We start from the raw sequence: 13527 nt of genomic DNA on the forward strand, positions 1-13527 counted from the left end.
GCCTGACGACAGAACAATAGTATGTGGAAGACAGAGAGTAACCTGTGAGGAAGGCGTCGTGTCGCAGGGCCAGGGAGTGCAGGTGTGCCTGCCGTGTGAGGTGAAGGCGTTTCTCCACCTGGCTGGAAGTGAACAGGTCGCCCAGCACAAAGCTGTTCAGTCCTGTCACCACTTCACTCAGTGCCAGCAGTTCTGCCGCACGCCTCACCTCCTTCACCGCCCCCATCACCTGACATCACAGTGTACACACTGACACGTCACACAGTGTACACACTGACACGTCACACAGTGTACACACTGACATCATCACACAGTGTACACACTGACATCAACAACTGGCATACACACTGACACATTGAAATCAACACATTGTGTACAGATTGATATCAACAATCAGGGTGCATACTGACACATCACAGTGTATATATACTTTGACATCAGCAGTGTACATTGTGACAAATCAACATTCAGTGTATTGACATCAACACACACTGCAAGCACTGACACACCAACACAAAGTGTACACACTGACATCATCACATAGTGTACATTGTGACAAATCAACACACAGCTTACACACTGACAACACACAGCACAAACATCACACATCAATACACAGTGTAGTCACTGACAGCATACACACAGGCTACACCTTGACATATCAACACTGTCTCCATACACAGCACTACACATGATGTACATCCAGAGACAGTGACAGCCATCAGGGGAGGACACAGTGACACACCACACAGTGATGTGTGACTAGAATGAATCACTGAACACTGCACTCGCTTCACAGACACACCACACAGTGATGTGTGACTAGAATGAATCACTGAACACTGCACTCGCTTCACAGACACACCACACAGTGATGTGTGACTAGAATGAATCACTGAACACTGCACTCGCTTCACAGACACACCACACAGTGATGTGTGACTGGAATGAATCACTCAACACTGCACTCGCTTCACAGACACACCACACAGTGATGTGTGACTAAAATGAATCACTCAACATTGCACTCGCTTCACAGACACATCACAACAGGGCCAGACATGACATGACATGACAATGGGTGGCGCTGTAATATAGTGACACACTCTCCCTTGGGAGGGCAGCCTGAATTTCATACAGATAAATCTGTTGTGACAAAAAGAGAAATACAATGCAATACAATGCTTTGAGAGATGGAGACACACTCCACATTGCACTCACTTCATAGACACGTCAGGACAGGGCAGACACGACACAATGCTTTGAGAGATGGAGACACACTCCACACTGCACTCACTTCACAGATACACACAAGACACACATGACAGACATGATGCACTGTGTAGTGAATTGCTTCCAGTCTGACTAAGCAAGGTCCCCAGGGGACACATGGGAAGGTAATGAAGCTTCCAGTCTGACTAAGCAAGGTCCCCAGGGGACACATGGTCAGGTAATGAAGCTTCCAGTCTGACTAAGCATGGTCCCCAGGGGACACATGGTCAGGTAATGAGGCTTCCAGTCTGACTAAGCAAGGTCCCCAGGGGACACATGGTCAGGTAATGAAGCTTCCAGTCTGACTAAGCAAGGTCCCCATGGGACACATGGTCAGGTAGTGAAGCTTCCAGTCTGACTAAGCAAGGTCCCCATGGGACACATGGTCAGGTAGTGAAGCTTCCAGTCTGACTAAGCAAGGTCCCCAGGGGACACATGGTCAGGTAATGAAGCTTCCAGTCTGACTAAGCAAGGTCCCCAGGGGACACATGGTCAGGTAATGAAGCTTCCAGTCTGACTAAGCATGGTCCCCAGGGGACACATGGTCAGGTAATGAAGCTTCCATATCATGCTGTCAGTGTGTGCAGGAGTCCTGCAGCAGCAGACGACAGCACAGAGCAATGGACAGCAACTCTTCACCATCCAGCATCAGTGTCAGCACTGTTCCTGCAGAAAAAGGTTTAATTACCCACACCCACATACACAAATATCCACACACACATGTACACACACACACACCTAAGCACACACATTAAAACACCCACCCACAACTTCACAAACACACACACCCCTTCACACACACACACGCACGCCTACCCACACATAACTATACCCCTCCTCCCCCAGCCCCCCAGCCCACACACACAGTGTGGAGCAGACCTTCGGGGAGAATCTGCAGGTGTAGAGGAAGTCCAGGACCAGGTGCAGAGCGTGTGGCGTGATGTCCGGGTGCAGGGTGACCACCGTCCTCACACTCCCCCCACTCCCCGGGTAGGGGGCGCTGTGCCACCTCACCTCCACCCCCTCCACCGCCGGGTGCTGGAAGGTCACCATCATGGGGTAGAGGGCAGGGTCAGGGGTCAGGACCATGTGATGGGGGTCGGCCAGAATGGTGCTGTTGTTGTTGGGGCTGTTGGTGCCCCCGCTGACCTCATTGTCCAGCAGGCAGCGGTCATCGCTGGTCACTGACTGCTGCTTGAAGGGGTCATTGTCCACCTCCACCCCTAGCCTGGGGGGACCTGGGGGTTTGGGGAGGGAGGAGGTGGTGTGGTGGAAGTGGTGGCGGGAGAACAGGTCATGGAACAGCTGACAGCTGATGGCCAGCACCACACGGTGCGCCTCCACACACACACCCCGCACCACAAGGGTCACGTCACTCTCACACTGCTCATGCAGCGCCGAACCCAGACCCACCCCTCCACTGGACGAGGGGGGCGTGAGGTGGATGGGGGGCAGGGCGGGGGCAGGGATCACCATGGGGGGCTGGATCAGGGGGCGCTGCACTTTGCGCAACTGCGTGTTCCAGAACTTGAGCTTTCGTCGCTCAATAAGTGCTGCGCGCACACTGTTGATGAACACATCGCTGACCCCGAAACGAGTCAGCACACTGGACTCGTAGAAGGGGGCGCCAATGTCCTTGGCTACATCATGGCCCATGGCTGGTGTCACAATGTCCACCTCACTGATGGGTCTGTAACATCCATCATCACTATATCATCATCACTATGTCCACCTCACTGTGTCTGTAACATCCATCATCACTATGTCCACCTCACTGATGGGTCTGTAACATCCATCATCACTATATCATCATCACTATGTCCACCTCACTGTGTCTGTAACATCCATCATCACGATGTCCACCTCACTGATGTGTCTGTAACATCCATCATCACTATGTCCACCTCACTGATGGGTCTGTAACATCCATCATCACTATATCATCATCACTATGTCCACCTCACTGTGTCTGTAACATCCATCATCACTATGTCCACCTCACTGTGTCTGTAACATCATCACTATGTCCACCTCACTGTGTCTGTAACATCCATCATCACTATGTCCACCTCACTGATGTGTCTGTAACATCCATCATCACTATGTCCACCTCACTGTGTCTGTAACATCCATCATCACTATGTCCACCTCACTGATGTGTCTGTAACATCCATCATCACTATGTCCACCTCACTGTGTCTGTAACATCCATCATCACTATGTCCACCTCACTGATGTGTCTGTAACATCCATCATCACTATGTCCACCTCACTGTGTCTGTAACATCCATCATCACTATGTCCACCTCACTGATGTGTCTGTAACATCCATCATCACTATGTCCACCTCACTGTGTCTGTAACATCCATCATCACTATGTCCACCTCACTGTGTCTGTAACATCCATCATCACTATGTCCACCTCACTGATGTGTCTGTAACATCCATCATCACTATGTCCACCTCACTGTGTCTGTAACATCCATCATCACTATGTCCACCTCACTGATGTGTCTGTAACATCCATCATCACTATGTCCACCTCACTGTGTCTGTAACATCCATCATCACTATGTCCACCTCACTGATGTGTCTGTAACATCCATCATCACTATGTCCACCTCACTGTGTCTGTAACATCCATCATCACTATGTCCACTTCACTGTGTCTGTAACATCCATCATCACTATGTGCACCTCACTGTGTCTGTAACATCCATCATCACTATGTCCACCTCACTGATGTGCCTGTAACATCCATCATCACTATGTCCACCTCACTGTGTCTGTAACATCCATCATCACTATGTCCACCTCACTGATGTGTCTGTAACATCCATCATCACTATGTCCACCTCACTGTGTCTGTAACATACATCATCACTATGTCCACCTCACTGATGTGTCTGTAACATCCATCATCACTATGTCCACCTCACTGATGTGTCTGTAACATCCATCATCACTATGTCCACCTCACTGTGTAACATCCATCATCACTATGTCCACCTCACTGATATGTCTGTAACATCCATCATGACTGCATCATCACTATGTCCACCTCCCTGGAGTATCTGTAATATCAATCATTTTGATGCAGAGAACTATTCAGGCATTTCTAAGTGGGATAACGTTTGTGGAGACAAAAAAGTTCCACCTCTACAGATACATCTAAAGAGAAAACATGACAGAAGAGAATAATTGAATACTGACATGTTTGTTATCAAATGATAATTACATACAAGTGAAAATTAAACAGGTTATAATTTTTCCTGCCTTTCTCATTTCTGTGCGTACATAACAACACACCCGAACACATGCCTGCACACACACACACACACACAAAGAGACAGAGTGGTCCACCTGTACATAAGGCCTTTCTCCATCTTGAGGTAGGTGTCATCATTGTACAGGTATCGCAGGTCGGTCTGCGTGCCCACCAGGATGATGGGGGTGGTGGGGCAGAAGCGGCGGATTTCAGGGTACCAGATGGTCCGCACGTTGCGCAGAGATCCCGGGTGTACTGTGCTGAAGCACAGCAGGATCACGTCTGCCCTGAAACACAGCATCACTCACTGCATCATGTCCACCCTGAAACACAGCATCACTCACTGCATCATGTCCCCTGAAACACAGCATCACTCACTGCATCATGTCCACCCTGAAACACAGCATCACTCACTGCATCATGTCCCCTGAAACACAGCATCACTCACTGCATCATGTCCACCCTGAAACACAGCATCACTCACTGCTTCACTCACTGCATCATGTCCACCCTGAAACACAGCATCACTCACTGCATCATGTCCACCCTGTAACACAGCATCACTCACTGCATCATGTCCACCTTAAAACACAGCATCACTCACTGCTTCACTCACTGCATCATGTCCCCTGAAACACAGCATCACTCACTGCATCACTCACTGCATCATGTCCACCTTGAAACACAGCATCACTCACTGTATCATGTCCCCTGAAACACAGCATCACTCACTGCATCATGTCCACCCTGAAACACAGCACCACTCACTGCATCATGTCCACCCTGAAACAGCATCACTCACTGCATCATGTCCCCTGAAACACAGCATCACTCACTGCATCATGTCCACCCTGAAACACAGCATCACTCGCTGCATCATGTCCACCCTGAAACACAGCATCACTCACTGCATCATGTCCACCCTGAAACACAGCACCACTCACTGCATCACTCACTGCATCATGTCCCCTGAAACACAGCATCACTCACTGCATCACTCACTGCATCATGTCCACCCTGAAACACAGCATCACTCACTGCATCATGTCCCCTGAAACACAGCATCACTCACTGCATCATGTCCACCCTGAAACACAGCATCACTCACTGCTTCATGTCCCCTGAAACACAGCATCACTCACTGCATCATGTCCACCTTGAAACACAGCATCACTCACTGCATCATGTCCACCCTGAAACACAGCATCACTCACTGCTTCACTCACTGCATCATGTCCCCTGAAACACAGCATCACTCACTGCTTCATGTCCCCTGAAACACAGCATCACTCACTGCATCATGTCCCCTGAAACACAGCATCACTCACTGCATCATGTCCACCCTGAAACACAGCATCACTCACTGCATCATGTCCACCCTGAAACACAGCATCACTCACTGCATCATGTCCCCTGAAACACAGCATCACTCACTGCTTCATGTCCCCTGAAACACAGCATCACTCACTGCTTCATGTCCCCTGAAACACAGCATCACTCACTGCATCATGTCCACCCTGAAACACAGCATCACTCACTGCATCATGTCCCCTGAAACACAGCATCACTCACTGCTTCATGTCCCCTGAAACACAGCATCACTCACTGCATCATGTCCCCTGAAACACAGCATCACTCACTGCATCATGTCCCCTGAAACACAGCATCACTCGCTGCATCATGTCCCCTGAAACACAGCATCACTCACTGCTTCATGTCCCCTGAAACACAGCATCACTCACTGCATCATGTCCCCTGAAACACAGCATCACTCACTGCATCATGTCCACCCTGAAACACAGCATCACTCACTGCATCATGTCCCCTGAAACACAGCATCACTCACTGCATCATGTCCACCCTGAAACACAGCATCACTCACTGCATCATGTCCCCTGAAACACAGCATCACTCACTGCATCATGTCCCCCCTGAAACACAGCATCACTCACTGCATCATGTCCACCCTGAAACACAGCACCACTCACTGCATCACTCACTGCATCATGTCCCCTGAAACACAGCATCACTCACTGCATCACTCACTGCATCATGTCCACCCTGAAACACAGCATCACTCACTGCATCATGTCCCCTGAAACACAGCATCACTCACTGCATCATGTCCACCCTGAAACACAGCATCACTCACTGCTTCATGTCCCCTGAAACACAGCATCACTCACTGCATCATGTCCCCTGAAACACAGCATCACTCACTGCATCATGTCCACTCTGAAACACAGCATCACTCACTGCTTCATGTCCCCTGAAACACAGCATCACTCACTGCATCATGTCCACCCTGAAACACAGCATCACTCACTGCATCATGTCCACCTTGAAACACAGCATCACTCACTGCATCATGTCCACCCTGAAACACAGCATCACTCACTGCATCATGTCCCCTGAAACACAGCATCACTCACTGCATCATGTCCACCCTGAAACACAGCATCACTCACTGCATCATGTCCACCTTGAAACACAGCATCACTCACTGCATCATGTCCACCCTGAAACACAGCATCACTCACTGCATCATGTCCACCCTGTAACACAGCATCACTCGCGGCATCATGTCCACCCTGAAACACAGCATCACTCACTGCTTCACTCACTGCATCATGTCCCCTGAAACACAGCATCACTCACTGCATCATGTCCCCTGAAACACAGCATCACTCACTGCTTCACTCATTGCATCAGACACACACACACTTACACAGAAGAGTGAGGTACAGATGTCAAAATAAGTTTCAGTTTCTCAAGGAGGCGTGACTGTGTTTGGATCAATCTATACACCTTTGACCACACTTGCTGGGGAGACGCCTGACAGCATTATGACCAAATGCACTTGTCAGGCTTTGAGTGCATGTGTACTGTATTTGTGTACTATCAGAGTGAACTTCTACAGAATTTTGCCAGAGGACAGAGGACAACTTTATGTTGCAATGATTGGGTTCTTTTTCAGAGCACCAATGGCATGCTGCACACATGACCTTGGTTTATCATCTCACCTGAAGGACTAGATTCTCAGTTTGATTTTCCAGTCAAACTTGGGACAAAGGGTGGGACAGAGTTCAAACCCACACCCTCCAGGACACTGTTTGGGACAAAGGGTGGGACAGAGTTCAAACCCACACCCTCCAGGACACTGGGACAAAGGGTGGGACAGAGTTCAAACCCACACCCTCCAGGACACTGTTTGGGACAAAGGGTGGGACACAATTCAAACCCACACCCTCCAGGACACTGTTTGGGACAAAGGGTGGGACAGAGTTCAAACCCACACCCTCCAGGACACTGTTTGGGACAAAGGGTGGGACAGAGTTCAAACCCACACCCTCCAGGACACTGTTTGGGACAAAGGGTGGGACAGAGTTCAAACCCACACCCTCCAGGACACTGTTTGGGACAAAGGGTGGGACAGAGTTCAAACCCACACCCTCCAGGACACTGTTTGGGACAAAGGGTGGGACACAATTCAAACCCACACCCTCCAGGACACTGTTTGGGACAAAGGGTGGGACACAATTCAAACCCACACCCTCCAGGACACTGTTTGGGACAAAGGGTGGGACACAATTCAAACCCACACCCTCCAGGACACTGTTTGGGACAAAGGGTGGGACACAATTCAAACCCACACCCTCCAGGACACTGTTTGGGACAAAGGGTGGGACAGAGTTCAAACCCACACCCTCCAGGACACTGTTTGGGACAAAGGGTGGGACACAATTCAAACCCACACCCTTCAGGACACTGTTTGGGACAAAGGGTGGGACAGAGTTCAAACCCACACCCTCCAGGACACTGTTTGGGACAAAGGGTGGGACAGAGTTCAAACCCACACCCTCCAGGACACTGTTTGGGACAAAGGGTGGGACAGAGTTCAAACCCACACCCTCCAGGACACTGGGACAAAGGGTGGGACAGAGTTCAAACCCACACCCTCCAGGACACTGTTTGGGACAAAGGGTGGGACACAATTCAAACCCACACCCTCCAGGACACTGTTTGGGACAAAGGGTGGGACAGAGTTCAAACCCACACCCTCCAGGACACTGTTTGGGACAAAGGGTGGGACAGAGTTCAAACCCACACCCTCCAGGACACTGTTTGGGACAAAGGGTGGGACAGAGTTCAAACCCACACCCTCCAGGACACTGTTTGGGACAAAGGGTGGGACACAATTCAAACCCACACCCTCCAGGACACTGTTTGGGCAGATATATGTCTTCACCGTTCTGCCACCTTCAATACCTAATGTTAACATTGCTGTTCAGCCAGATGTAACTTCTGTCATGGTTAATAAAAAGAAAATCACATGTTAAATTTGTTCAACCTGATGTAACTTCTGTCATGGTTAATAAAAAGAAAATCACATGTTAAATATATAATTCTGTTATTGCTGAACTTAAATTAAAGTAACTGTAGCCTCGCTTAAAAAACGAGTTTCATTTAATTTTCAATCATAAGCTTGACCAAATAACAGTAATGCAAGCGTATGCCCTTGTCTGAACATGAATATTTTCACTGGGGTGTAGCTTAAAATAATGTCTTATTCAAACTTCTGTCATTAATTTGACAAGTTAATGTTCCATCATTAACTGAACCAAACAACACAGAAGAGTTAATTGGACAATTAATGTTCCATCATTAACTGTACCAAACAACACAGCAGTTTAAACTTGACAAGTTCCATCATTAACTGAATCAAACAACACAGCAGAGTTAATTTGACAATTAATGTTCCATCATTAACTGTACCAAACAACACAGCAGTTTAAACTTGACAAGTTCCATCATTAACTTTATCAAACAACACAGTAGTTTTAATTTCACAAGTTAAAGTTCCATCATTAACTGAATCTTTCTTTTTCTTTCTTTCTTTTCTTTTTTTAATTTTTATTATCAAAACAGATTTCTCTGTGTGAAATTCGGGCTGCTCTCCCCAGGGAGAAAGCGTCGCTACACTACAGCGCCACCCTTTTTTCATTTTTTTTCATTTTTTCCTGCGTGCAGTTTTATTTGTTTTTCCTATCAAAGTTGATTTTTCTGCAGAATTTTTGCCAGGAACAACCCTTTTGTTGCCGTGGGTTCTTTTGCATGCGCTAAGTACATGCTGCACATGGGGCCTCGGTTTATCGTCTCATCCAAATGACTAGCGTCCAGACCACCACTCAAGGTCTAGTGGAGGGGGAGAAAGTATCGGCGGCTGAGCCGTGATTCGAACCAGTGCGCTCAGATTCTCTCGCTTCCTAGGCAGACGCGTTACCTCTTGGCCATCACTCCACATGAAACACCACAGCAGTTTTAGTTTGACGCGTTCAAGTTCTATCATAAACTGTATCAAACAGCAGTGTAAGCACAGACCCCCTGTAAGCAAAGCGCCGATCCTTGTCGTGATAACCGAAAGTGTCCCACAGACGCAAAGAGACCCGCACGCCATCCACCTCACACCACGACCTCTCCAGCACCTGAAACATAATAACCTGTCTCACTCTTCCATCAATTCCTGATTTAAAAGCTACATAATTCCGGATTTAAATGCTACACAGTTCCTGATTTAACAACTACATAATCTATTATTTAAATGCTACATAATTCTTTACTTAAATGCTGTATAATCCATGATTTAAATGCTACTTTATTCCTGGTTTAGATGGCATATAATTCCTGATTTAAATACTACATAATTCCCGATATAAATGCTACATAATTCCTGGTTTAAAAGATACATAATTCTTGATTTAAAAGCTACAAAATCTATGATTTAGATGCTACATAATTCCTGATTTACACACCACAAAATTTCTATTTAAATGCTACAGAATTCTTGATTTAAAAAGCTACACAATTTCTGATTCAAAAGCTACAACTACCAAGGCGAAGTAGACAAGATTGAAAGAATACAAGGAGCAGCAAATTTCATCAAAGGAGACTACAGAAGTAAAGAACCTGGCTGTGTCTTAACTATGCTGAAGGATCTACAGCTTCCTAGCTGCAAGAGAGATGACAAGACTTCCGTCTCTCTTAGCAACAAACAGACGCTGCATCCTGCCTTGGCGTTTTGCTGACTTTTGTCTCCAGCACATTGTGGAGAGGTCAGCCATTAAGAACTACAGAACACTAGAAGTTCCAGAAACAAGAACAGAACAATTTAAGAACTCGTTCTTTGTTAGAACAGCTGTAGACTGGAACAATCTAAACGATGACCGGCTGCTGGCATGGTTGCAGGGCCACCGTCACAGTGACAGCAGCATGCGCCCCGAGTAGAAGCTACACAGCCAAAACCCATCTGTTGTGTATATAGCCGACTGGGCTCCTGCAACGTAGTCCATCAAAGTAACTCCGAATTTAAACGCTACACAATTTCTGATTAAAATGCTACATAATTCCTGATTTGCTATATATAGTATTCTTGATTTAAATGCTACATAGTTCGTGACTTAAATGCTACCAGAACGAAAGCGAAGGCGGGCGGTGTGTGTTTGCCATGCGGGGGGTTGTCAAAACCTTCATACATATAGGCCGATTGATCCAAACAATATTTTTGCTCATCATCTGAAATGAGTGTTGAACTGAAAGCTGCGTGCTGCAAACCGAATAGTTCAACCAGCAGCTCACGTCCATCAGCTTTTCAGTTCCACGATCGTACTGCAGAAAATTTCAAACTTTCCCGAATCCATAAATCGTAACAAAACTGCCAAACGAATTTTAGGGAGCAGGCCTGATATAAAAGATAAAATTGGACTTTACCATACATAATAACTTCATGCCAGTTTTCGTCCAGTTCTGTTGTCAAAGTTATGATCAAGATTTAAAGGGAATTCAGTGGAGTGACTTAGAAGGAAAATCAGTTAATGACTACTGGTTATACCTAAAAACAAAAATACTAGATAGCATGGAGAAACACATTCCAAAAATCTCAATAGGTCAAAACAAAAGTTTAAAACCACCTTGGATGGTAGGCAGAGTTAAGAAAAGTGTTAAAAAGAAATATAATTTGTATAAGAAGTATTTAAAAACAAGAAAAATATATGATCACAAACAGTACATCACAGCTAGGAATAAATGCAATAATATAATAAAGAATGCCAAACGAGACTATGAAAAAAGACTATCCAGAGAATGTAAAACAAACCCAAAATATTTCTGGAAATATGTACAAGCTAAAACAAAATCAAATACAGGTATTAGTCCTTTGAAAACAGACGATGGAAAATTGGCAGCAAGTGATGAGGATAAGGCAAATATTTTAAATACTTTCTTTGCTAGTGTTTTTACCAAAGAAGATTTAAGAAATATTCCTACTGGGTCAAAAGAGCCAAAATGTGATTCCAGTCTTTGTGATCTTATTGTAACTCCTACAGCAGTAAAAGAAAAATTACAGGCACTTAACCCTAGTAAAGCTCAGGGCCCAGATCAATTACCTCCACGTGTACTGAAGGAACTTAGTGAGGAACTGTCAGTACCACTCTGTACATTATTTAATAAATCATTAGAGTTAGGTGAGGTTCCAGATGACTGGAAGACTGCAGTAGTCACAACAATATTTAAAAAGGGTACTAGATCTGATCCAAGTAATTACCGACCAGTAAGTCTTACATGTGTGGCATGTAAAGTATTAGAATCACTAGTTAGAGATATATTAGTTAATTTTATGATTACAAATAATTTATATTCTCCGTGCCAGCATGGATTCAGAAAACAGAGGTCATGTATAACTCAACTGTTAGAGGTAATGGAAGATTTAACCCAGTTAGTAGAAGAAAAGGAATCTGCAGATATCATATATTTAGATTTTAAAAAAGCTTTTGACTCTGTGCCACATTATAGGTTAATAAAAAAGCTAAAAGATTATGGGATAAATGGGAATGTATTGAAATGGATAAGCAGTTTCTTGTTGGGGAGAAGTCAGAGGGTAAGAGTTGGAAATAGTCTTTCACCAAATGCACAAGTATTGAGTGGAATACCCCAGGGTAGCATTCTTGGACCTATTTTATTCACCATTTTTATAAATGACCTTCCAGATTGTGTTAGTAGTTGTTGCAGGGTATTTGCTGATGACACTAAACTTTATGATATAGCTAAGAATTCTTTAAAATTGCAAAATGACTTAGACAACCTATATGACTGGTCTAACAAGTGGAATCTATATTTTAATGCAACAAAATGTAAAGTGCTACACCTAGGAAAAAATAACCCTAAAAATGAATATAAAATGAAAATTGATAACATGAATTTTATGGTTATTTCGGAATGTAATGAAGAAAAAGACTTGGGAGTAATATTTGATAAAAACTTCTCTTTTGATACACATATCCAAGCAGTGATAAATAAAGCCAACAAAGTACTGGGTATTATCAAGAGAACATTTACATTCTTGGATAAGGATATCTTTGTCAACCTTTATAAAACAATTGTTAGGCCTATCGTAGAATATGGCAATACAATTTGGTATCCCAGATTAATAAGACAGTCCAAAGCAATTGAACAAGTACAAAGGAGAGCAACTAAAATAATTCCAGAACTTAGAGATCTTGACTATCAAAGTCGTTTGAGACAGTTGAATTTGCACTCCCAAAAATATATAGAAGATATAGAGGAGACATGATACTAGTTTTTAAGATAATGAACGGAATGGTCGACATTGATCATAGCACCTTTTTCTCTACTAGCAAATCCTAAGTTACCAGAAACTCAGATACTAATCTTTACATAAAATATTGTAGAACAAATGTTCGTAAATCGTCTTTTAGTTTTAGAGCAGTGAAAGGCTGGAATGCACTAGATCTAACTCAACAAAAACAGCTAACACTATTAACCAGTTCAAAAATCTTATCGACAATGATGAAAAATCTCTAATAAAACCATTTGACTTTGATCAGTGAACAAGAAACTTTTTCCTGGCGCATGTGCAACACTTGATTAAGACAATAGTGAAGGGACGTTAAAAAGCCAGAAGGCTTATAGG

At 45.0% G+C, this 13527-nt stretch overlaps 1 protein-coding gene across 3 annotated transcripts in view; it reads right to left on the reverse strand.

The window, feature by feature from the left end:
- The window catches only part of LOC143293356 (rho-related BTB domain-containing protein 1-like), a 74015-nt gene that overhangs the window by 12914 nt on the left and 47574 nt on the right, over positions 1-13527 (reverse strand). For all 3 annotated transcript variants that reach the window (XM_076604163.1, XM_076604161.1, XM_076604162.1), the window contains exons 3-6: positions 9924-10027; positions 4637-4828; positions 2152-2962; positions 43-229 (exon numbers count right to left, since the gene is read on the reverse strand). In XM_076604163.1, coding sequence (XP_076460278.1) covers positions 43-229; positions 2152-2962; positions 4637-4828; positions 9924-10027 — 1294 coding nt within the window. The remainder of the gene's footprint in view (positions 1-42; positions 230-2151; positions 2963-4636; positions 4829-9923; positions 10028-13527) is intronic.

Source organism: Babylonia areolata, chromosome 19, assembly GCF_041734735.1.
Source record: "Babylonia areolata isolate BAREFJ2019XMU chromosome 19, ASM4173473v1, whole genome shotgun sequence".
Lineage (NCBI taxonomy): Eukaryota > Metazoa > Mollusca > Gastropoda > Neogastropoda > Buccinidae > Babylonia > Babylonia areolata.